This window comes from Urocampus carinirostris, chromosome 14, assembly GCF_059441175.1.
Source record: "Urocampus carinirostris isolate Australia breed hairy pipefish chromosome 14, RoL_Ucar_1.0, whole genome shotgun sequence".
NCBI lineage: Eukaryota > Metazoa > Chordata > Actinopteri > Syngnathiformes > Syngnathidae > Urocampus > Urocampus carinirostris.
This window is the reverse complement of record NC_142362.1, coordinates 32,770,828-32,795,651: the sequence shown is the minus strand read 5'-3', so window position 1 is coordinate 32,795,651 and position 24,824 is coordinate 32,770,828. Positions and strand designations below refer to the sequence as shown.

Below are 24,824 nucleotides of genomic sequence, written 5' to 3'. Positions count from 1 at the left end.
CTGCTGGACCTTAGTGCTGCTTTTGACACAGTGCACCACAATTTCCTACTAGAACGGTTGGAAAAATGGATTGGTCTCTCAGGAACCGTCCTCTCGTGGTTCAGATCCTACCTCTCAGATAGGAGGCACTGTGTTAAACATGGTGAAATGACATCTGAGCCCTTTAATGTTACCTGCGGTGTTCCGCAGGGTTTAGTGCTTGGCCCCCTTCTTTTCAGCATTTACATGCTTCCATTAGGTGATATTATTCGCAAGTACAATATCAGCTTCCACTGCTACGCAGACGACACTCAACTATATCTTCCGTTGGAGGAATCTCCCACACTAAACTGTGGAAATTTGGAGGCCTGCCTCATTGAGATAAAAGAGTGGATGTCACTCAATTTCTTGCACCTTAACTCTGAAAAGACCGAAATGTTAGTCATTGGTCCATCTAAATGCCGTGACTTATTCTCAAAAACTGCTGTGAACATTGACAAATGTCACATCACACAGAGTGACTCAGTTAAAAATTTAGGTGTCATATTTGACCCTGATCTATCCTTTGAAATGCATGTAAAGAAAATTACTAGAACCGCTTTCTTCCATCTTCGTAACATTGCTAAAATCCGTTCAATACTGTCTCAGTCTGATGCGGAAATTATAATTCATGCATTTGTTACCTCCCGTCTCGATTACTGTAATGCAATACTCTCTGGTCTCCCGAAGTCTAGAATCAAGTCTCTTCAGCTGGTACAAAATGCCGCAGCGAGGCTTTTAACTAGGACAAAAAAGTACGATCACATAACACCGATTTTGGCTAACCTGCATTGGCTCCTAGTTAGCCATAGATGTGACTTCAAGGTTCTCTTAGTATTGTACAAAATCATACATGGACTTGCTCCCTCTTATCTTTCAGATCTGATTTGCCCCTATGTCCCGGTCCGAAGCCTGCGATCTGAGAGTGCCGGTCTTCTGGTGATCCCAAGAGCAAAGAAGTGTTCTGCTGGTTCGAGAGCGTTCTCCATCCGGGCACCGGTGCTGTGGAATGCTCTTCCCCCTGAGATCCGATCTGCAACCTCAGTGGAAATGTTTAAATCTAAACTTAAAACTCACTTCTACTCCATAGCATATGGTTTAATAACGGCGGACTTAAAAGCTGCTAGAACTACACCTGAGGAGAGTGATATGTTTATAATATTTAGAACTGAAGGTCCAAGGACGCCAAAAAGACTCTTAATAAGTGAACCTGGGAGCGGGTCGAACTGGCAAGTTGTCGGTTTGGCCGCATTCACCACCTGTTTGTTAAAACTGGACAATTTCCCCGGACAGCCACCCTGTCGTGCATCTGTAGATTTCAGCCCTTTAATATGTGTGGTATTAATAATGTCTTTAGCAATTTCTTCCTGTATGCATTGAATCTTCTTAGTAAAGAAGACCATTAAGTCATGGGCTGAATGGGTGGAACTATCTGGGATAATCTGTTGCCTAGTAAGCGATGCTACAGTGTCGAAAAGGACTTTGGGATTGTTCTTTTGTGGCGCAATCACCTTCGAAAGGTAGGCCGATTTTGCAGAGGCAAGGGCCGCTTTATACTTTAACAAGCTGTCACACCAGGTTTGATGGAAAACCTCAAGCTTGGTAGCGCGCCATTTTCTTTCCAATTTCCTGCATTCTTGTTTAAGGGTTCTAGTTTCATCAGTAAACCAAGGCGTGCGTCTTTTAGGGCGTGATTATAAATAATGATCCGAGATAACGGTAGTACACAGTAACACCATAATGTTTGAGGTTAAAGCTCCTCGAGTCAGAACCAAGTCAAGCGTGTTTCCATCTTTATGGGTTGGCAAATCAACCAGTTGATTAAAACCGAATGCATCAATTAGAGACCGAAACGCAATAGTAAGTGAACTGAGTGGGGAGTTCATATGAATGTTAAAGTCCCCCATAATTATAATTTTGTCTGCATAGGTTACTAGTTCAGACAAAAGTTCAGCAAATTCGTCTAAGAAAGTTGTGTATGGCCCAGGTGCACGATAGATAGTTATTACATAAATTGACAATAGAGAGGACCGCATCACAAGAGCCTCAAACGCCTTGTAATTATTAGCGGTACGAGGATTAAATTTGAGCGTTTTTTCAGAAATGAGCGCCACACCGCCACCCTTTTTCTACGTGCGTGCTACATGGCTACTCGCGTAGTGAGGGGGTGAAGCATAATTTAGCGCTAAATACTCATCCGGGCGTAACCAAGTTTCACAAAGACCCATACAGTTAAGTTTATAATCACGAATAATGTTATCAACAAGTAAAGCTTTAGGAGCGAGCGATCTAATATTTAAAAGACCAAATTTGAGCTTTGCTGAATCATTTGTCTTAGCTGAAGTCTTTGTAGTCTTTGTAGAGATCGTCACAAGATGTCGCTGTTCGTGAGCGTTGAGTTGACGTTGGTGACTTTTTCATTCGCGTTAACAAACGCATTTTGTAGAATACGATCGCGCTTTAATGTTTAAATAAACCCGTTATATAGACAACGATTGCCCAATTGTTATAATTAGCTCACTTTATTGTTTCAATAAGCGTATTGTATAGAATACGATCGCTTTTGTCGAAAGTGTACATTGACTTTGGTGACTTTTTAATCCGCGTTAAAAAACGCATTTTGTAGAATACCATCGCACTTAATTGTTTAAATAAACGCGTTATATAGACTAGGATCTCCCAATTGTTTTAATTAACTCGCTTTATTGTTTCGATGAGCACTGTGATGAAAGAAGGACGCGATCAAACAAGAACTAAAAGCTTTGGCGGAAATAAAGAGCAAAGGCAGAATGTCAAACTTTCACTTTACCTCCAGAAACCTTGTTAGAATATGATAAGGTCAAAAATGTCAGAAAAAAATTGTTAAAACGTCATATTGTCAGATATAACAAAATTGTGAATGTGCTTGATTGCTGTTGAGATTGTCGAGAGGGGTTGTTGGAACCTCGCATTGTTTGTTGTTATTAGTGTCAATAAATTTGTTCAAACTAAAAAAAAAGCGTTTTATATAGAATACGATCGCTTTTGTTGGAAGCGCAGCAGAATGTGCGTTCACCCGTTATCTAGGGCTATGAAGGTTTTGGTTATATGTTTGCCATTACATTACATTCCCGAAAAGTGATATAAAAGTGAGATAAAACAAGGTAAAAGTGGTTATGGTCGCGGGTGATGCAAATTTCGGCAGGGGTGCAATTTCTCGGCATAACACCGGCATTTTCTTCTCAACCTCAAAATTCATTGTTTTTCGATAATACTTGTATACCTTTTATCTATCTAGTTGTAAATAATGGGTATTCACCTGTACTCTGTCTACAACTGGATTCTGTTTTTTCAAGGGACAGTGAGTATTCCTTAGCACCTCCTAGTGGTTGGAAATCGAAACGTTTATATATTGACCCTCGTGTTGACCTCGTTTTAAACGTGGGGTGTGTCGTTCAAGGTGTCTTTAAAAAGTTGAAAGTAGATAAGCGTTAAAATGCCCAGTTGAGTTCAAAGGACCTTTATAATTTCTTCCTCCACTGCACTTATCTTTTATCGTACTTTTAGCACCGCTGCTATGGGACTCGCAACACATTTCAAAGCAGGAAAGGGGGAAGAGTGATTTCATGCTTGTTCCTGTTTTTTTTTTGTTAGTATAGCCTGAAAACAGTCAACGTAAGAAAAGGCATGCTTCAAATACAACCAACCCAAACGCCCAAAACAATGAAAAAAGAAGAGTTTATTCGTACTTAAGGAATGAGCTGACTGTATTCATGACTTTAACCCAGGTGTCATCATTGCCCCAACAGTTTAGATAGATAGATAGATAGATAGATAGATAGATAGATACTTTATTCATCCCCGAAGGGAAATTCACTTTTCCAGCAGCATCCTTTAGGGCAGCAATCGGGAACCTTTATGATCCAAAGAGCCATGAAAGCAAAAAAATGTTTTAAAAAGAAAGAGAGCCACATCATATCTTTTCAGACAAAATTAAAAAAACCAAACACTCTCTCTAGACAAAAGCTAATTCTTCAGCACATTTTATTTCACTGTGTGTCATTTGATGATTTAATCCAATGTATGAAATAATAATGCCAAATCCTGTGTCCCAAATCAATGTAAATATGCCATTTACATTTTGTCTTTTGAGTGTTGAGGCAATTTCTTTCCATGAAATTAGTCCTTAATAACGGTTTCAAAACAATGAGCATGCAAAGTTCTTTTATAAAAATGTCACACAAATTACTGCAAACGATAAGCATATCGTCATATTCACTTTCAGTGTAGACTGCACAGAGAGAGAGAGAGAGAGAGAGAGAGAGAGAGAGAGAGAGAGAGAGAGAGAGAGAGAGAGAGAGAGAGAGAGAGAGAGAGAGAGAAGGAAGTGCCTTGCGCTATGTGCAGGGATCCGCCCACCTGTACTGCTCACCCAATCAAAGTCGTTTGCCAGCGTTTTTATTTTTCAGTTTAAATGGTTTCTTATGGAACTTCTGCATTAAGTTGCTTCGGCTTTATATGGACCAAAATCAGGATGAAATCATTTGTCGCCACAGAGAGATGTGCATTTTATTTCGGAGCCATATGTACACATGAAAAGAGTCATAGATGGCTCCTGAGCCATAGGTTCTCTACCCCTGGTTTAGGGCTATCCAAATAAACATGACTTGACTACAGGTAACAAAGGCTGGACAGGAAAATGAGAAATAATCGGTCACTTCAGGTCCCTGTAGTTTTTGGTCTTCCTTGTGCTTTTTAGCACTCATTTTTATTTACAATACACCAAGCGGGTTAAAGTCAAACGGATGGAAGGGCCCAAAAAACGGTAGGGTTCACGATTTGAAAACTTAAGGCTGCAATCATGACTTTAAGCCAGGAGATGGCAGCAGAGTGTCACATGATTTGCGTGCAAGTTCATAAATGAGTACTTTTTTTTCATCGTTTTACGAGTTTGTTTCACCCCGACAGGCCTGACAAAAGAAAAAAAAGCTGGTAGGCGCAATGGATAATGAAGCCCAAGGGCTCTTTGAACTCAGTTGGGCATTGTTACCACATACTTGATAGAGAAAAGATTGAACTATTAAACTTTTTGAGGACACCTCTACACACCGCACACTTAATGAAGTAAGCTAATATTATTCAGGCATCATCAGTTGCCGAGATTGATATTCTCGCAAAAAAAGAGAGAGAACTTTTAACTAATAAATGTATTTTTTACACTCCCATTAGCTCAATTTTACACTATTTCTTGCAGACACATGTACAGTTAGTTGACCATGGATAATGCTAAAAAAAGAACCGGTGAGTGCTCAGTTTCCAAACACTGCGGTTGATTAAACCAATAATAATTTTAAGAGATGAATGGCAGGGCCTTTTTAAAAAAACAAACAAACAACCATAGTACTGAAAATAACAAAAAACAACACTTTTCTTTGTATAGAAATGTTTATTAATATCATTTTGCCAAGAGTTACAGTAACATACAAAAAATTATTTCCAACAAAATAAATTTGAAAGATGGACACCCCAAACCTTTGGCATTGTTCTTGATCCACGATCCGATTAGATTTCATTTGGATGTAGCGATTCACTCTTGAAGTAAAGAGCCCACATGTACTTTTTGTTAAACAGTTTAATAGGACAGTTAGTGGGAGTGGCACATTTCTTTCAACCCCTCTCCCAAAAAAATACACAAAATGGCACGGCAAGTGGCCCTCACTCACTCACTGATTTATTTGTACAATAGAACATGTCATAATAAATTACCGACGTTTACTCCTTCTTATCAACGCACATGTCATAAAGTTACAGGCTTAGGCTGAGTTATGACCACTGTAGCCAGATGAAGTACTTGACACAATGAATTACCGTTTGTTTAGGGCAGAGGTGGGAAACTTCCTTCTCACACCGGCACCACTTTGGCTTACTTAGAAGTTTTATTGGATTTATCAAGTTTACAGCGGGTCAAATCAAATGCTTGCAATCCCATTTGGTTCGGTTCGCCGCAGGTGATTTGGACTGAAACTTTCCGAATGGAAATTTGGGTATTTCGTGTAGAAAAGGGAATGGGAATGTAAAGGAATGGACCACATTGTCCACAACTAGTTGGTCTTCAAAAGGCTAGTCAGACATGAACTGACCAGTGTGGCACCAGGCAGGATAATTGATTTGGAATCCTCATCTTTTTTTGGCTGAGGGTGGAAATTAGCTCACATTTTGTGGAAACACTCCTTGGCATTGGACCACACCTGAATTCCCTAAAGCAGAGAACAATCAAATAAAACTTGGAAAAATACACAAGGTTGAGTAATTAACTTTACATACATTTCAGTTTATAGTTGAGCTCCTTTTCCCAGTTAATTTGAAAATGTTCCATGATTCAAAAGCACAAAAAAGTGTGTGCAGTCAATTTTTAGACTGCTAGTTTTTCCAACGCGGCCACTAGCATTACCTATGCTTATTACATGGTTCGTACACCTTTTTCATAGGACAATGCCCTACAAACTAATCCCAGCTGCCGTTAAACACGAGGGAAGAAGAAATGCAATGGCAAAGCGAAGCCAACAGAAAGCAGTATCGGCATGATTTCAAGCATTTACAAATGCGTCACCCAAAATTCAAGCACTTTTCAATTTATGAACACCCTCATAAAATTCAATCATTTTAAAGGATTTCCAGCACCTGCACAAACCCTGCAATTAGGTGCAAGCACGGCTAATGCTAACAGGTCGCTGACATGGCCACTACAGTTAGTGCAAGCTAGCCTGAGTTTCATTAATGGAACAATATGTATTATTTAGCGCCTTCTGGTTGTAAAAAATAAATAAATAATTCATTGAAAAGATATATATTGATTTGAATAACATCACATAAAAGTTTTTTTTTTTTTTTTTTTTTTTCAGAATATTCTTATGTCATTTGTTTTACACAACATGAACCTGACCTAGTGGGAGCTGACATGATTCAGGCATGGGTGGGAAAACTATAGCCTGCACCCACTAGGCATTTGATTCCTGCCCACAAAACAAAAATATTCGTAATAGAATGTTAAAAAAGTTATTCCGAAGTTTTTTTCTCTTTTGCAACAATGCCGAAATTGTCGACCGTCTTGCTGCCACAGGTACCCCCCCCCGCCCCACATTAAAAAAACGGTATTTTTTTCATTATTATTTCTTGCACTAATTTTTATCATCATAGATTTTTCCCCTTTTTACTTATTTTTCCTCTTTTTTTTTTTTTTTTTTTAAATCTTTTCTCTTATTTCCCCTTTTGTTTTATTCTTCATTTTTCTTTCCTTTCCTTTTTCTTAAATTTCAAAAGGCTGGGCAGCAAATAGAGAAAAATACTTATTTTGGGTGACTTTGAGTTTGTATAGTTCTTTTTGCTTTGTAGCACTTATATTTGATTGTACGACAGGAAAAAGCGACATATAGTAATCAAATAATACACAGTGTCCCCTTTACGATAATGGGACCAAAATAAATCCTGGGGATTTTTGTTTTGTTTCATTATATTTTTACTTACTAAATTATTTTTCTGCAGATGCTTTGCCATGAGCGTGAATCTTCAAGTGGAAACTACAGCATGCGTACACTTTATTCAAGGCCAAATTTGAGCACTTTTTAAGGACTTTCAAAGCCAATTTTCCCATGTTTCCATTACAATCTAAAGAATAATTTATTATATTGTAAATTATAATAATAATAATAATAATCGATTCATTTTCGTTGTCATCATTATTATTGATCCTACCAACATGGTTTATTTAAGTTAGGTGCAAGCCAAGTAAAGTCAATTCTTCTGTAGTTTAAAGGAGCTGTACGGAATTTGGAACTTTGTTACTATCTGCTGTCATCTCCTGGCTTAAAGTCAAGATCGCAGCCTTAGGCAGCTAATCCATGTGTGGTCTAACAAGCCAGACTGCAGAGAAACCCAGCAACAATGTCAAGCGTTTACAAGCACTTCACCCAAAATTCAAGCACTTTTCAAACTTTAATAACCGGACTCAAAATTCAAGTATTTTCTAAGATTTCAAGACGCTGGATGAATCTTGAAAATAGAGACGCCACCACATTTAGCAACCAGACGTACCTTCTTACACATGCTAATTTGCATAATGGCATAGCTGATGAGGGCCTCGCGCAGATCTTTGTCCTTCTGTTCCTTAAAGCGTTCAATATCTTCCCATGCTGTTTGCACAAACTCTCTGCAAAACACAAAGCTCTTAGTAGAAGAAACCCTTCAATCAAAAATCTTTGTTCATTAACAACCACAGAAGAGAAGAAAAAAACAAAGGGTCAAGGCTATGATCTCACTGGCACTCTGCGTTTTTCTCTTTGAGAGTCTGCTCGCCCTCTTGAATGCTCTGCTCCAAAGCCGCCAGTCTGCTCTCCCTTTGCTCCTGACTCTCTTGGCCAAACAGTTTACTCGTCATCCCCTTTAGGGAGAAGACACGCACCATCTACACATAAAAAAACACACAGGAAGTAAGAGAATCAAACAAAAAAATTACACTTGAAAAAATATGCCCTGTACATAAATCATTGTGTTTACCCCGGTGGCAAGTTCCTCTCTCTGCTGCTTCTTGCTGGCCAGGTCTTGAGCTGCCATTTCCAACTCATACTGGATCAACTCGTGTTTTCGACACACTGACCTTAGCAGGGAAAAATAATGCAAAAAAGAATGACTCAGGGAAAAAAAAAAACACCAATAAGGATGGGAAAATGATATATGTTGACTTTATTACGTGTTTATCCTGTTTATCCTGGAGTGCCGTGTCTAATCTCGTAATAACAAAAAAAAGTATTATATTCCGTGGATGGGTGGTTTGCACACAGCCCCACGGTGCAGAGATTCAAGTCCAGCTACCGCAACCTCCCCGTGTGGAGTTTGCATGTTCTCCCCGTGCTTGCGTGGGTTTCCTCCGGGCACTCCGGTTTCTTCCCACATTCCAAAAACATGCATGTCAGGTTTATTGGCTGGCCAAAATTGTCCATTGGTGTGAATGAGCGGGTGAGTTGTCTGTCTCTATGTGCTCTGCGACTGGTTGGCAACCAGTTCAGGGTGTACCCTGCCCACTGCCCAAAGATAGCTAGAATGAGCTTCAGCACCCTGAGACCCTAATGATGATAAGTGTTCCAGAGAATGGACTATTATATTCTTTACATGTAAGCTTAACATATCATAATCAGTGTAAAACATGGAATTGTGTTAATTTAAAAAAATTGTTGGATGTTTGTTAAAACAATATTTTTTATACATTCCTTTTGATATTACCAGAGTGACATTTTTCAGCTAAATACTACACAGACTAGTGCTTCAATTAGAATCAGTGACATTGTATACAGCATAAATAAATAAAGAACATTCACATATTGTCAGATTACTTCTCTCGTTATAAGAATTGTTTTTGTTATTTGCATTATGTTATTACCCTGATTTTCCTAAAATAAGAAAGGTATTAAATTAAGCAATATTTAGGGAGATAGCAGATGGCAGGAAAGTATGCAACTTTAGGTGTTATTTATTTACTTTTAGAATTATACATCCATCCATTTTCTGCACCACTCTTCCTCAGTAGGTTGGTGGAGGTTTTGGAGCCTATCCCAGCTTTCTTTGGGCAGTGGGCAGGGGACACCCTGAACTGGTGGCCAGCCAGTCGCAGGGGACACAGAGACAGACAACTCACTCCCTTATTCACACCTAGAGACAATTTTGACCGGCCAATTTACCTGACATGCATGTTTTGTGGAATGTGGGAGGAAACCGGAGGGCCCGGAGGAAACCCTGGCAAGCACGGCGGGAACATGCAAACTCCACACAGGAAGGCTGGTAGCTGAATTTTATCCTATGACCTCATAACTTTGCCGGGGACATGTTAACCACTCACCCACCCTGCCACCCTTTTTAGAATTAAAATATTTTTATCTGAGTAATACTTAAAAATGAGCAAAATCCCATTTTCTACGTGAGATTGTATTCAGATATTTTTTCTTATTTACCCAAAAACGTCCAGTTAAAATGTTAAAACAAGAGAGAAATAATACTTACTAGTTCCTGTTGGGGTACTTAAAGGTGGACTAGACAATTTCTTTTTTTTTTTATTTACCGTATTTTCCGCACTATAAGGCGCACCTAAAAGCCTTTATTTTTTTCAAAAGCTGACCATGCGCCTTATAATACAGTGCGCTTTATTTATGGATCAATTTTAAAATTGCAAAGTTTTCCAACTAACTTGCAGCCGCCGACTCGATTTACCCCGAACGCCAAGTAGTACGCGGTGTATGCTGGGATTTATTTACCGGCGTTTCATTGGCTAACCAATGTGTCAATCATCATTTGAATCAATCACTATTGGCTAAAGTTATTCGGAGGTCAAGAGGCGGATCCTTTTTATCATTTACAGGCTGGCATTGGCTTAAACGGCAACACAAAGCCTGCAATTGGCCAAAACAACGGTGTGTGCTGGGATTTATTTACCGGCGTTTCATTGGCTAACCAATGTGTCAATCATCATTTGAATCGATCACTATTGGCTAAAGTTATTCGGAGGTCAAGAGGCGGATCCTTTTTATCATTTACAGGCTGGCATTGGCTTAAACGGCAACACAAAGCCTGCAATTGGCCAAAAAAGATGAATGTTTATGGCACGTGGCTGACGGCATAGAGAAAGCATTTTTTTCCTATTCTGTATTTGAAATTATTTTATTCTCTTGGATTTACTACCCTCACGGATATAAGAGGACATTGGCTGCACATTATTATGAACACAACGACTTCGGTGAGCTACTTCGGGTTTTATATTGTCCCTGTATCTTGTTTCAGACTGAACTCGATGTTTCTGTGATAAGCAGTGCAGATAATGGATGGAATGGAGTGTCTATTTTTAAATTAAACTCAATTCCAAGTGTTTATTGTCATATGCACAGTAAAGTTGCGGGCGAAAAAGAAAATAGAAACTCAGGAATGGTTGGCATTTCTTGAATCCCAAGACTTGAACCTTCCGAATGATGGAACGATGCATTTGAGTGACATCGTACGGACACCGCATCCGCACGTGTTCTCGACACGTATTTGCGTCTTTGCAAGCTTTGGGAATGTTAAGGGGGTAATAAGTTGGACTTAACTATCTGACTGTTTTGTCCACGTTCCCATTGTAGCGCCTTATAATCCGGTGCGTCTTATCTATGTCAAAAATTGGACCAAAAACTATTTTTCCGGGGTGCGCCCTATAACCCGGTGCGCCTTATAGTGCGGAAAATACGGTATTTATTTTCTGTGTGTATTAAAAACAACATTTTACCCTGGATGTTGATGTGCCAGTATTTATGAGTGGAGAACTGTAATCCACAAATGTATTGTTATTAAAAATATTAAAAACCTACCGCACAGCTTCAGTGTAGAAGAGATATTCCTTCAGCTGGTCGGCATAGTGCTCTTCTTCTTCCAAAATGTCATCTATTGATGCAGCGTACCTGACCACACATACCAACAAAAAGCATCAACCACAATTATAAACGAAGAGTATATGTTTTACACACACAAAATATGATTTACATCTGGGGTGTAAAAATTAAATAAACAGAGTGCCAAATAAAAAATGTTGCTACAAGCTGAGGGCCAGACTAGATCGAATGTTGAGTGAAAATGTTTAGAATGACACATATTGCCTTATCAATATGACTGAAACTTCTGAAAACCAAACAAATGTATTTCAACTTGATCAGATAAATGAAGCAATAGTTTTTATCCAAACGTAAGATATATTTGCAAACACCTTTAACAACAAACTTCGATGCAACCAAAAATCTAAACGTTTTTTAAAAAAAAGAGTTACAATTATGCGCCACAGGAAGTATGCATACTGTCATATTGAAGGGCAAATGTATATCAAACGCATGTTCTTTGCCTCGCTCCATCTCTTGTGCATGAGCATGCGTGCATCACTGTTGCATTGTGGGAATTGGAGTATTTTTGCATGTAAAAGATCTGGAGGAAGCAGTCTTACAGCGGGCCGGTTCTTATGATGTCTTAAGATTGTTCTATGGGCTGGAGAAAACTGTCTGGTGGGCGTGATGTGGCCTGCTGGCCTCGATTTTGACATAGGTGATTTACATCATTCAAACCTGCATTACAAAACCATGTTGATGTGAACAGAGCAATGTGTGGTGTGTGCATGTGTTCATATATGCAAATCACTTAGATAGGCTCAAGGTCAGCAGCAGGTGGATGGTTGTTAATTTCTACTTACGTGTCCATGTGGTGACCAGCACTCTGTAGTCCATCTCCCATCTCTTTCTCTATCGCGCTCCATTCACTATGGAGCCAACAATGAAAACAGTAAATAAAATGCATTCTGTAAATTATCAAAAGATTTAAATGTTGCAAAGCACAGAATCACTGACAACCAGCGTCATAATTTGTTTACATCTCAAGTCAACGTGGCACCCTCTAGTGGCAATATTAAATAACGCAGAAAGACAGAACTCACCTGAAAACGCGTCCATAATTTCCATGGACTTTGTAGACCCCATAAAGTCTGTCAGCTACCCTCTGCAATAATGACAAAAAACTACCATGAAAAGCACGAATGTGAAATATCTAAATGACAGTTATAACATAATATAACATATAACTTTTAACCACTGCTTCATCCTCAAAGCAGAAAGATTTGCAGTAGGTTGTCAAATTTCGTCCATGTATGGATACTCACAGCTCTAACCCTGAGAAGTTGAGAGATGGCGGTGTTCAGTTCGTCGCTGTACTGTTTTAGTGCTGTGAAGCGCCTGGGAATTGTAGCAAAACATTCAGCGTAAGCATCTCTTGTGTTTAGAAAGCAATAACAACCTAACAGCATCTGCTAGGTTGACAAAAAAAAAAGTTTAGGCAAAACAGGACCTACTTGTCAGGGTTCTTCACTCTGAACATGGCACTCAGGGACTTCAGTCTGGAGTCTGCCTAACAAGGAACATCGTTTTTATTCTTTTCTGTGTTGCAGCAATGTTCAGATCAGCTAGAATTTAGTCAAGGTGCATATAATGGAAATACCATCTACCGTAAATTCTGGACTACAAGCCACTACTTTTTGGCAGCAATTCAATCACTGCAGATTTGAATACAGTGACTTAATGACCTCAACAACTCGGAGCAGAACTGAAAATGACACAGCTGAAAACGGCGTCAGAAGTGCATGGGCATGGTGCTGTTGGCGTTCTGTGGCCAAAGGTGTCGACACTAAGGTGTTGACACCAAATTCCCCAGACGATTAGCAGCTGGACTTTAAATGTAAGAAATGGACGTGAAGTAATCAATTTTTAATAGATGTTTCAACTTTCCTGTAAGAATCCGGGGCAGCTTGTACAAAGACAAAGTTTTGTTTTTAAATTTTAGCATGCTGCTTTTAACCAGCTGTGCTATATACTCTGGAATTTACATTGAATTGTTTTAAAACAAATATTATACAGATACAAGATATAAATAATATTATGTTTAAAATTGGATGTTTGCAGAACTAACAAAACCTAAATTCACTATGTCCAAAAATAAAGCATGACACTAGATAAATGTAAATGTATGTCAACTGGCCTTCAAAAAAAGATTTCCCTTTCGTTTATTACATTTGTATTTAACCCCTGAATAAAATAATATTTCTTTACTTCTCTACTTCATTGAGATCAAGCCCTAGTAAATGGAAGTTAAATACCTTGTCTTGAAAGCCTGTCTCCAAAACTGCATCCTTCCATCCTTTCTCCTGGGTCATAACAAACAAAAAAAATAAAAATAAAGATTTACAGGTGAATGTAGTTTATGAGGTCCTCACTTGACATTTCCAGGCACAACCGCTGAGTGTATGTAAAAGGTTGCATTTGCTGTGGCAATAAGATATTCCTACAGTTGATGACATTTAATTCATTCATTTAGGACCCAAGATTATATTTTCATTAAATGCATTTTACATTAGTCTGAAAGGTAAAAACTGAAATGATACTTAAACCTTGGGTCCCCAACCAAGGACCGGGCCGTAGGTCAATAGTTACTGGGCAGCAAAGAAGAAAAATAACGTATGTTTGCCTGACACCGCTACATTTAGCCTGAACAGATTGAAGTGGTGAATATCAATTAAAATCCGTGCGGTTTGCACAGGCAGGCGCTTTTTCCTGACAGGCGTGGCAACTGACATGTTGGAAATAAAGATGCCCGTCCTACGGAAAAATTAAACATAACTCCTGCGTTTATAGCTAATTGGCGTGGAGAATGTTCAACTCCAGCCCATTACGACAATTGACAATTTATTAAATCATTGCAATAGAGCAATGATTGATCAGTCAATGCTCGGCATCGGATGCAAGGGGAATTCATCCCGGATCACAGCGGTGTAAGCACTTAATCCAGATCACTAAGATTGTAGATGACAAAAGAAAAAGGAATTAGATGCCATCTCATCATCATACTATTTTTCTTTACACCATTTTAATGAGCATTATAAGAAGGAGTTCAACCAAATTGACTTTGTAGAAAATAATGTGGTGCCGTGGGTAAAAAGAGTGTGAGGATGAGATCAAATAAAATGCCTTTTCCTAGGCTAGATTACAAGTGATCAATAATTACTCAGCAAATATGGGCTTATTATTATTATTATTTTCAATGGTGTTATTACGATTACTATTGTTATTTTCAGGCCAAGCCACAAGAATAGAGACATCTCGCGAGTTCGTGCTTTGGTTATCGCTGGTTCATTGCTTTGCAGATTTTAAATTGCATAGAGTTGTCTTTTTCGGTGATTGATATCAACGTATCATGCATGTGTTCTGCAGCAGACAGCACACAGCACATGATATTGCAGGGGCAAGTTGGGGAGGGCTTTGTCTGTTGGGTGGGCGTGACTGTGATAGGTTAGTTATATAGGTTATGCTGTCAGTCAAACAGTGGGCGGGCACACAAGTCAATGTGTCCACCCAAAACACACTGCGAAGCACGGTGACAGCTACAGATAGATTTGCAGCAGCTAGTTACAGTGAAAATAAATTCATCAATTAAAGTACTCTAGCCAAGGTCAAAAGAGGGCAAATAAAAAGTGATCATAGGCGAGTTCTTCGCAGATTGTTATCAGGTCTAGAAGAGACTGAGGCCGCATCAGGAGAGAAGATAATACCGGCAGGTCTGGCCAACAGCGGCTAGGCTACGTAACAACTCTCACAAACTATCCCTGTCGAGCCTGTATCTCACCAGAGCCAGATAAATTACCCAAAAAAACGGAAGACCTGGAGCTACAACTCATTGATTGCTAGCATGCAGCTTGACAGTTGCTCTCTAAATTACTTTCCAACATTGGAAGAAGCCCTCCAATATCGTAGTACTTTTGTATAATGGTAAATGGTCTGCATTTATATAGAGCTTTTCAAGTCAATGAAGACCTCCCAAAGCGCTTTACGATGTGCTTCACACTTACCCATTCACACACACACTCACACACCAGTAGCGGCCATGTAGCCATGCAAGGCGCCGACCCGCTTATTGGGGGCATTAGGGATTTAATGTCTTGCCCAAGGACACTAAGAACCATTCATTCATTATTATTAATGTTGTTATCATTATTGGTTTTATAATTGTTATTATCTTTGTTATTATTTTATAGAGTACAAACATATTTACTACCCTTGGGTTGAGCCTTAAATATATTGCCAGACAATGAACTAATATGTGGTACAGAAGAAGATTAGGACCTTGGGCTTAAACCACAACAACAACTAATGTGAAACTCAAGAAACGTTTAAAAGTTAACCTTTAAGAATTAACATGCTGACTAGAAATGTTCAAATTGTGATGTAAACCAAATTATTTGACAAACCTCAGTAAGGAAAAGAAACAAGATTTTGTCTTTGCAGAGGACAGGATGTGACATCAGCCGCAGCAGGAAGTTTTCCAGGCCTACTCTCCTCCTCTCGACAAAGTCGGGGTCCAGGTTATCGGCTGACAGCTTGTGCCAAACAAATTCTGCCTAAAGTTGGAACAATCAGCACATTAATGCACAAGAATGAATGAGCGGAAATTGTGTTTGCTACTTACCCTTTTCTCGGGCAGTGGAGGGATGATAATATATGGGTAGGTGACCAAAAGATAGGTTCGGAGGAGCTCAAACTCACTGTAGCGTCTCCACAGAGAATCCGGTGTAATGGGCTGGGAAACGTTGGGGATTGTTTCCGATGGTCTACATTAGTGACATGAAAATAATATTTCAACACATTTTGTTGCACTGATTTTGTGCCATAACTTATAAATACGTTTTCAAAAGCATAGTCTCTTAAATTACTATTATAAAGGGAGCAGCTCACTAGCAAGTATCAAACCTCAGGAAATTAATTTTGTATGACAAATGAATAGATGGAATGAGTGGCTTTGATCAGATTTTTTAACACATATTGAGGGAGCCCCCACTTCCTAGTATTGCTTCCTGTATCCAGCGATTAAAATGTGTAGGCGGCCCCATATGGCCAGTATAGGCATAGTGAAGTAGCGTGGTCAGAGACCAGAATATATTGAAAAGCAGAGATGGTTGACGCTCCGAGCTTTTTTCTTTCTAAAAAGATGACCAAGATCGTCGGGGCAGAAAGATGATATTTTGTGCACGGCCGCAGGAACGCGATCGCCATAGTGACTGAAATGTATAATCACGTCATGAGAAACATTGAGCGATGAAAGGTTCTATGCTTAAGTTCAGTGTTCTTCAAATAGAATGTTATTTGGCAAGAAAAATGCACTTATGTTTATGGAAAGCATTGTTTAAATATTGGAGGTATCACAATGGAAAAAAAAGGTCCAACGTGAGAGTTGTGCTTAAAATGCATCCTTTCACAAAAAGCTGTTTTAATCAAGATTTCTGGGAAACAAGTATTACAGAAACTTAGCAATGTTCAAAGTTGTTTACTAAACAATGAAAGATGAGGGTTCAAGCTTACCTTTTTATGCATCCTATGCCTATTTAGCTAAAGAACTAAATTTCCTGTAGACCTTCAAAGTCCAAATGATAAAACTTGGCTGGCACTGTCTCTTCTTATTTGAGAGCAACATCTAGCATTGAATGAGTTGAAGACAAAAGTATGTGTAAGGTGTGTGAAAGATAGATTTCCCTCTTTGAGATGTGTGGTGGAACTGAATCTTTATTTTTTTAATAAAAGTCTTTATCACAAAAGCTCCATCAGGAGGCAGTTTGTTTTCAAATGTTACTGCATTTATTCATGTATGACATTTTCTCAAAATGTCGGTGTAAAATTCTATTTTGCCTTTCTCTGTTCAAACTTATCTTTGTAAGTGACAAACCTGGTTGAACGTGCGGCCATGATCAAAATAATTTATTCACAACTTGAACTATGAACACAATACCTACATAAAATGTACAATGTATTTATTTAAAGTTCTTCAAAGTCCGATTCAACATCAGTTACAATAAGGAGTTGTTTCCCTCGTTGTGCCCCTCACCGCAACGACCCGGGTTCGAGTTCTGTTGCATCCGGTGTTTTGCGCTAATTATAGACTGTTAAATCAATGCACATATACAGTATTATACTTGTGTATAGCGCGCACCCAAACGGAGTTATTTTTGGGGTAAAAATATAATAAAATCGCATTATTCACGAATAAATACGGTAAGCATCTCCTAACAATGTTCCATTTGAGATTAACATTTTATTTAAAGGGTAGGCTTAAACTTCTGAGACCTAAAAATATAATGTATACATTTTATAATTTTTATTGAAATAAAAATAACTGTGGGAATTGTTAAAAAAAATAAACAGTTGAGAAGTATAAGTTATTCGGAATAAATGTGGGCTTTAAACATTTGTCTACCCCATGCTTATACCGTGTTTCTACAAGGTAGACTGTGTAGGTTTCCTGCATGTTGACGGTGTTCTTGCCCGTTCTTTTCTCGGCCTCTGCCACATTTATCTCGAGCTTCTTCAAAAGCGTTGTCCCCTTTTCCACCATCTGCAGAGCAGAAGAAAATCCAGCGTCATATTCGACGTGATTATAAAGGTGGCCAGATAGCAAACGTCACATATGTAACCCTATATATCCCGACCTTCGCAACACAATGTTTACCTTGGGCTTCAACTGAATGAAAACTTTGATGGAAGCTCTTTTAGAATAGAATAGAATAGAATATACCTTTATTGTCATTGTTACAAAATGGGTTAACATATTGTGACAACGAAATTGGGCATGACACTCCAGTTTTACACATTCATTGATGATGGTTCACGTGTTAAATGTGAAGTAAACTTGAAGGATGCTACTGATGCTTCTATATTTTGTTATCAAACACTTGCGATAAAAATTATTTAATTTTTGTTGTTCTATTTTTAGTTGTTATACATTTGCAAAAAATAATGCTGGTAAAGGGGTTGTTGTATTTTTAGTTATCCCAGTGCTATGGAATGCTCTTCCCCCTGAGATTCGATCTGCAACCTCAGTGGAAATGTTTGAATCTGAGCTTAAAACACACTTCTATTCCATAGCATATGAATAACCTATATTTTTTGTTGACAATATCTCTGTACTATTTGTACTTGCAAAATCCAATGCAGCCTGGTCATTCTCGAAGGGGGATTACCTCATGTTTGGTGTCTTCTCAAGGTTTCTTCATTTTCCTCATGTTGAGGTTATTGAGTTTCTCCTTGCCCTCATGTAGGTTTTAAATCAGGGGATGGTGTAATGATAATCTGTGGTTTGCAATATTCTGTGGTCTGTGCAGTCCTTTGAGACTCTTTGTGATTAAGGGCTATACAAATAAACATGACTTGACTTGAAATCAAGAATGCTTATAATGCCAGGGCTGGTTTATTTCTTTGAAATAAAAATGGGGAATGATAAGAAAACAGTTGAATGTTTATTCAAAATTAGTGTTATTTATTTTTCAATCTGTTTGCTTGCAAGGAAAAATTGTTATATTTTGACTATTAAAAACCTGCAAAGAAGATTGCTCATAATACCAGGGTTGAGTTATTTAGATAATAGATGTTTGACAATCATGTTTTTTGATTTCCACACCCTTTACTTTTTGTTACCTGGAAGTTAATACTAAAAGAGTAGGTGCAGGGGAGGACTTTAGTTTCCTATTTTCCTTGCAACCTCAAAATTATTACTTTATTCTCTTATTATTTTGGATGTGTATCAAACTATACACTTTTCATAAAAAAATTAAGCAAATATGCACAGTTGCAAGTTCAATATCACATATTTTTATACTGATACAATGATCCTTATTGCAAGTATTCATTTATTCTAGATAGCAATACGATCAGTACATAAAAATACAGTCCCCCTATAAAAGTGGACATTAAAGAATAGCCTTCTGACAAAACATGTTTCCTTAATATCACATTATTCATTGGCAATGTTCCATTACTTTAATTCTAGGTTCCTGGGTGTTTAATGGGCTCTAAAACCACTCCAGCAGGGGTCGGGAACCAGTGTGGCACTTTTCATGAGTACATCTGGCTCAGGAATAAAAATCCCTTTTTAACACATTTAGGCTGGGAGTGTGACACTGAGTTTCTACCACTAGAAGAAATGTCCTTGCCATGTTCTCACTGTCTCTTCAGAAATGAGATGCATCAGAATACACACACCCTGGTTGCTATCTTAACGTTGCCACGTAGATCCGCATGCCAAGGAGTTAAAAATACAAACTCAGAAATTAAATCAACAAAGTGTTTTGGCATTGCAGTTCCTAATGTAGGGATTTTCCATGAAGTGCAATGATCAATGATTGCAATCAGCGTCCTTCTAGTTCGGTTAGAATCTAATCGATGTATCATGACCTGTGGGCTACAGTTAACCATTCTCCACCCTGATTGGCTAGAAACTCGGAAATTTGTATTGCTTCATCTGTATCTTGTTGTTGTTGGGGAGGCAGCCTAACAACGGTAGCTGAGAGACAGGCACTGAAAAAGCTGAGGTCAATCATGGACAATCCATCGCATCCGCTTCACAGCATTATCTCCGGACAGAAGAGCAGTTTCAGTGACAGACTGCTGTCACTGTCTTGTACTACGGACAGACTGAAGAGATCTTTTCTTCCTCATGCCATGAGGCTCTTTAACTCCACCCGGCAGAGTAAAGGCCCACATTAAACCACACCACCTACATTGGATATTACCGAATCTTACTGCATTATGTGTTCTGTGTAGCACTATTTAGTTACTCTATATAACATGTTAAAGTGGGCATTTGCACGTCACACTGGGTATTTGTATATTGTATTCTTTTGGCTTTATTATTGTATTGTTCTCAGCTCAGGGATGCTGCTGGAAATGTGAATTTCCCTTAGGGGATGAATAAAGTATCTATCTATCTATCTATCTATCTATCTATCTATCCACAACCCAACATGAAACTATTCCCACTGACGCGAACTACACCGATTTTAATTCAAACGCACCACCTTAGACGACGGGTTCATTCTCTGAAACATCTCATGAACCTCTCTTGTACCCTCAAAATATTTTCCCCTTGGATCTAAACAATTCACGTTGGCAACTAGGGCTTGCAACTAAGGATTGATTTTGTAAATGACAAATCGGTAGATTTTATTTTTTTCAAAGAATCTAAAAATTGGATATCTCAAAGACATGTTTAATTTACTTCTCTTTATTCAAATAGTGAAGTTTCAGACAGATAAAAAACTAGAGCACAGAACCACAGAATATTCTTTAATATAAAAAATTAATACAAGTGTTTGTCAATTAACTTGACAAAACAATAATACATAGAAATGTATGCTATACACCTGCAAATATGTAAGATACTACTTTCCTACCACCTTATCCAAAGATCATATTTGACTCATCATACAAAAGAAAAAAAAATATTGAATATGTTGCTTTTTTTTAATCCACCAAAAATATATCCAAAATGTAAACTAACCAACTTTTCAATTTTTTGTCAACAAATGTGTTTGTTTTGGTTAAATATTGGAATATGAGAAACATTCACATTGTGAACAGTATATATGCTCTAGAATCTGCCCCTTGTGTAGAGTTGAATTGGTCATTATTATTTTTGTTTTACTTTATCTATTTTATTTACTGCTTTTCTGTTTTCCCCCTGTATTTTTGCAGTACTGTTTGTTTCTTTCAAGATGAAAAATTTAAACACCACAAAGTTGAAACTTTCAAGCCAATTTAATTTGCAATTATGGAATGTTTAATATTTGGGATTTTAAAATATGGAAGATAAGCTATATAAAAAGGGTTTCGGTGCCCTCTGCAGGACCAGAGGGGTACTACAATACCCACCATCACAGCGGAATAGTGTGCACTTTCTTATACGGTATGCATTGATTGAAGGTACTTGGTGGCTCATAAATCACGTAACACAATGAACTGATGTTCTAGTTAGCGGCCAACGCTTTAAATCAACAATTTAAATTGATTTTATGGTTTAGTTGTTGTAGCCAAATGGACAACCCTTTTGACTTAATAACTGAATATCTCCTGAAGGTGAGATTTCCATACCTTTTTAAAAAAATGTCAAATATTCACATCTGATGCCGGAGTGGCTAATCGGGAAGAACGGGCTAATTCAAGGTCGAGTTTGGCCTGGCTGGACGAGCAAAATAATTTTAACATGTACCATCTAACTTTACTAGTGCATTCATTCTCTAGTCAGCTCTTTGGCCACATTCAGCAGAGCCCCAACATTGTAGCATATGAGGAGAGTTTTAGCAACTGGGGAAATTCTCCCCTCCCAAATTTCAAGTCAGCTTGGCTCACCACCACTCATTTCTGTGGCGTAAAATTAACACAAAACAGCGCAAATAATTTGAGTTGGGTACGACGGAGGGCAGAAAGGTGCTAGTTGGAGAAAAAGAAGAAAAGAAACACGTTAAAAGACAGACTATAGTTCATTTAACTCAACTTGCAGTGTTTGCCTGTCATCTGTGTGTCCATGGTTGTGTGGTATGCTACAAGTCAGATTGTTTTTATTGCTTTTATCCATAAATTGAAAACTATTATGTAACATTATACAGAAAAATAATTTGGGAGGACAAGTAAAGCTAAAAGAAGACAACATTGAAAAAAGCAACAGCAGAAGAAAAATAAAATAAGGTCAAAAAGAGAGAAAAAAAGAAACAATAATGAGGAAGAGAAAAGAAGTAACAGGCTAGAAGTATCAAAACAATAAAAGGATAATGAGAAAAATTAAGGAAAAGCGAGAAAAAAACTTTTGGAAAATGAAGCTAATAAAAGAAGCAAAAATAAAACACAGGTCCTCTCACAATATAACCTCCTTTCAGATGCCTACCCTGTCATTGGGGTGGCATATAAATTCCTGTTGATCCTTTCCTGTACCTGGCTGCATGTGAGTGGAGCTTCTCTGCTGTAAAATATGTGAAAACTAGGCTAAGAAACTCACTGTCTCTGAAACATTTGGAGGCCTTCATGCTGATGGACACTGAAAAGGAAATTGTTATCTATATGGACAATGACATTGTCATCAACTGAGTTGCAGAGACTAGTGCTTTGCTTAAAAGGTTTTTGATGTTTAAAGTAACCTCCTTAAAATGTATGTAGTGAAGCTCCTTCATAAGAGTTCTAAGAGTTTAGTGTAAAGCCTAACAATCTGTTGAGAAGGCACATGCTATTTTGATTTCAAATGACTGATACTGTACATAGGTAAATATGGTTCCATCTATATCAGAATCTTTGTATGATTTCGAATTATAAAATCAAAATGGTCAAGTGTTTTCTGTTAACTTATCAACATATACCTAATTTTTTCCCCAACAAAAATGCATTATAAGCGCTCACTGCTATTCCATGCATTCAAATTTCTCCCTTATAACCAAGTGGGCTGGTTTGGATTGAAACTCCCGGGCTAAAAAAGCAACCCACGCCACCCCTGTTCACATCTATAAAACAAATTGGAAGACAGACAACGAACACTCGATTCCCAAGTCTAGAACTGTGGCCACGTCGCATAGCTTAAGGTAAATACATCTGTATCCTTCCAATTTGCAGTATTTGGTGACATTTTTATGAAAGACCTCTGCTCATACCTTGTTTTGAAAGTCTTATCCGTGACAGAAATTACGGTCAAAATGAACCTCAACAAGCTTCAGTAACTGCAGGAGGAAGACACATTTTAAATAGGATATTTGTTGATATAGAACACAGGAATTATCATTGTATAATATGTTTTGGTTAAAACAGCAAACGCCACACAATGAAATACACTATTGCCTGGAGATCAGGTTGGTAGGTTTGTTGAATTTTGTCTTTGAATGTATGATGAGTCTCTCACAGGAAAAATAAATATATGATTTCATGGGGCAGCACGGCAGAAGAGTGGTTAGCGCGTCCGAGGCAGAGTTCTGACGTAGTGGGATCAAATCCCGCTAACAGCCTTCCTATGTGGAGTTTGCATCTTCTCCCCGTGCTTGCGTGTGTTTCCTCCGGGCACTCCGGTTTCCCCCAAAACACATGCATGTCAGGTTAATTGGCCAGTTCCGATTGTGCTTAGGGTTGAATGAGCGAGTGAGTTTTCAGTCTCTTTGTGCCCTGCAACTGGCTGGTAACCAGTTCAGGGTGTCCCCTGCCCACTGCCCGAAGACAACTGCAATGTGCTCAAGCACCTCGCGACCCTACTGAGGATAAGCGGTGCAGATGATGGATAGATTATTTCATGGCTTTTTAAATTTCCCGACTCCTGCACTAGAGGGTAGTCACGCTTAATAAAATGTATCGCTACACGCCCATCTCTTATCTATTGACTTCAAGTTCATGTGTTATTGAATGCAGATACACTATTGGTTTGCTGGCATGTGAGGATATCCCCCACAAATTCCACACCATTCACATTTTAAACTCAGAACATCTGACTTCGAAGGAGAGTTCTTACATTTCAGCAAGGTGCAAGTCGCGACTCTTATCAGTAAGTCACGAGACCCGACAACTTCCTCGTTCATGACACGTATTTGCACCATCCTCACCGAATATCAATACTTTAAAAACAAACGCATCTATAAAAGACAACAAAATTGAAACTTGTACCAGAACGGGAAACCCATCTGAGATCAACTGTGAGTGTGTATGCTAGTTAGCATTTAGCATAAAGAGTAAAGTTTATAATTGACAGCAACCGAACAAAGGTGACATAATTATGATACTTTGCATTTGTGCGATTACTGTTAAAAAATAAAACACAAAAACTATGTACTTATTCGAAAACTATTCCAGTAGTGGCGTTAAAATACACACCACAACCCTCGCTAGCTAGGCTAACAACTATTTTGCATACCGCAGAGAAACGTCAGCAAAAATGGCATTACCGCGTTGATGATGTTGTTCTCCGACTCTGTAGGTGTGATGTCTGTGTTGCCAATCACTGCCACTTTTTCTTGGTGGCTTTCGGATCCCGCCATCATCCTCCGCCGAAGGATGTTGCTGATGCGCCGCTAATGCTGCTTGCCAGTGCCCGCTTGGCGTCAGCGGAGCTCGCTCAGCAATGCAAACCGAGTTGGAGGTTTCTGTGCGCACGCGCACAATCGAAACTTTAGTGGTTCCTCGCTTTACGACGCGAGGCGTTACCTTGGCGACGACGCAATCGCATACCTGTCAATCGGTACGGTTTTGCCGTACAAAGTACGTTTATGATGCATTTAAAGACATGTACGACGTACAAGAAAATCTGAACAGAAAAACGCAAATTTGTCAATTATGGTTACCATCCGGTATACACCGACTATCACGAAACGGCAAATCAATCAAGTCAAACGAGTTCCCCGCGGTAGCCTCGATCTCGGTATCGTTTTTTTCGTTGCAAACGAA

At 38.6% G+C, this 24,824-nt stretch overlaps 1 protein-coding gene across 2 annotated transcripts; it reads right to left on the bottom strand.

The window, feature by feature from the left end:
• Positions 1 to 5,611: 5,611 nt before the first annotated feature.
• Positions 5,612 to 24,530, bottom strand: snx4 (sorting nexin 4). 2 transcript variants are annotated; one of them, XM_088353017.1, is made up of 14 exons: positions 24,326 to 24,530; positions 17,855 to 17,979; positions 16,063 to 16,204; positions 15,845 to 15,994; positions 13,700 to 13,747; positions 12,899 to 12,954; positions 12,710 to 12,782; positions 12,488 to 12,549; positions 12,248 to 12,313; positions 11,382 to 11,471; positions 8,551 to 8,650; positions 8,313 to 8,458; positions 8,089 to 8,203; positions 5,612 to 6,254 (listed from the first exon to the last, which is right to left on the bottom strand). In XM_088353017.1, exons 1-14 carry the CDS (start codon positions 24,419 to 24,421, stop codon positions 6,207 to 6,209), a joined length of 1,317 nt encoding a protein of 438 aa, XP_088209143.1. In that variant the 5' UTR covers positions 24,422 to 24,530; the 3' UTR covers positions 5,612 to 6,206. The 2 variants fall into 2 exon arrangements, with proteins under 2 accessions (XP_088209143.1, XP_088209144.1); XM_088353018.1 differs by lacking the exon at positions 24,326 to 24,530 and adding an exon at positions 22,300 to 22,371.
• Between the last annotated feature and the right edge of the window lie 294 nt (positions 24,531 to 24,824).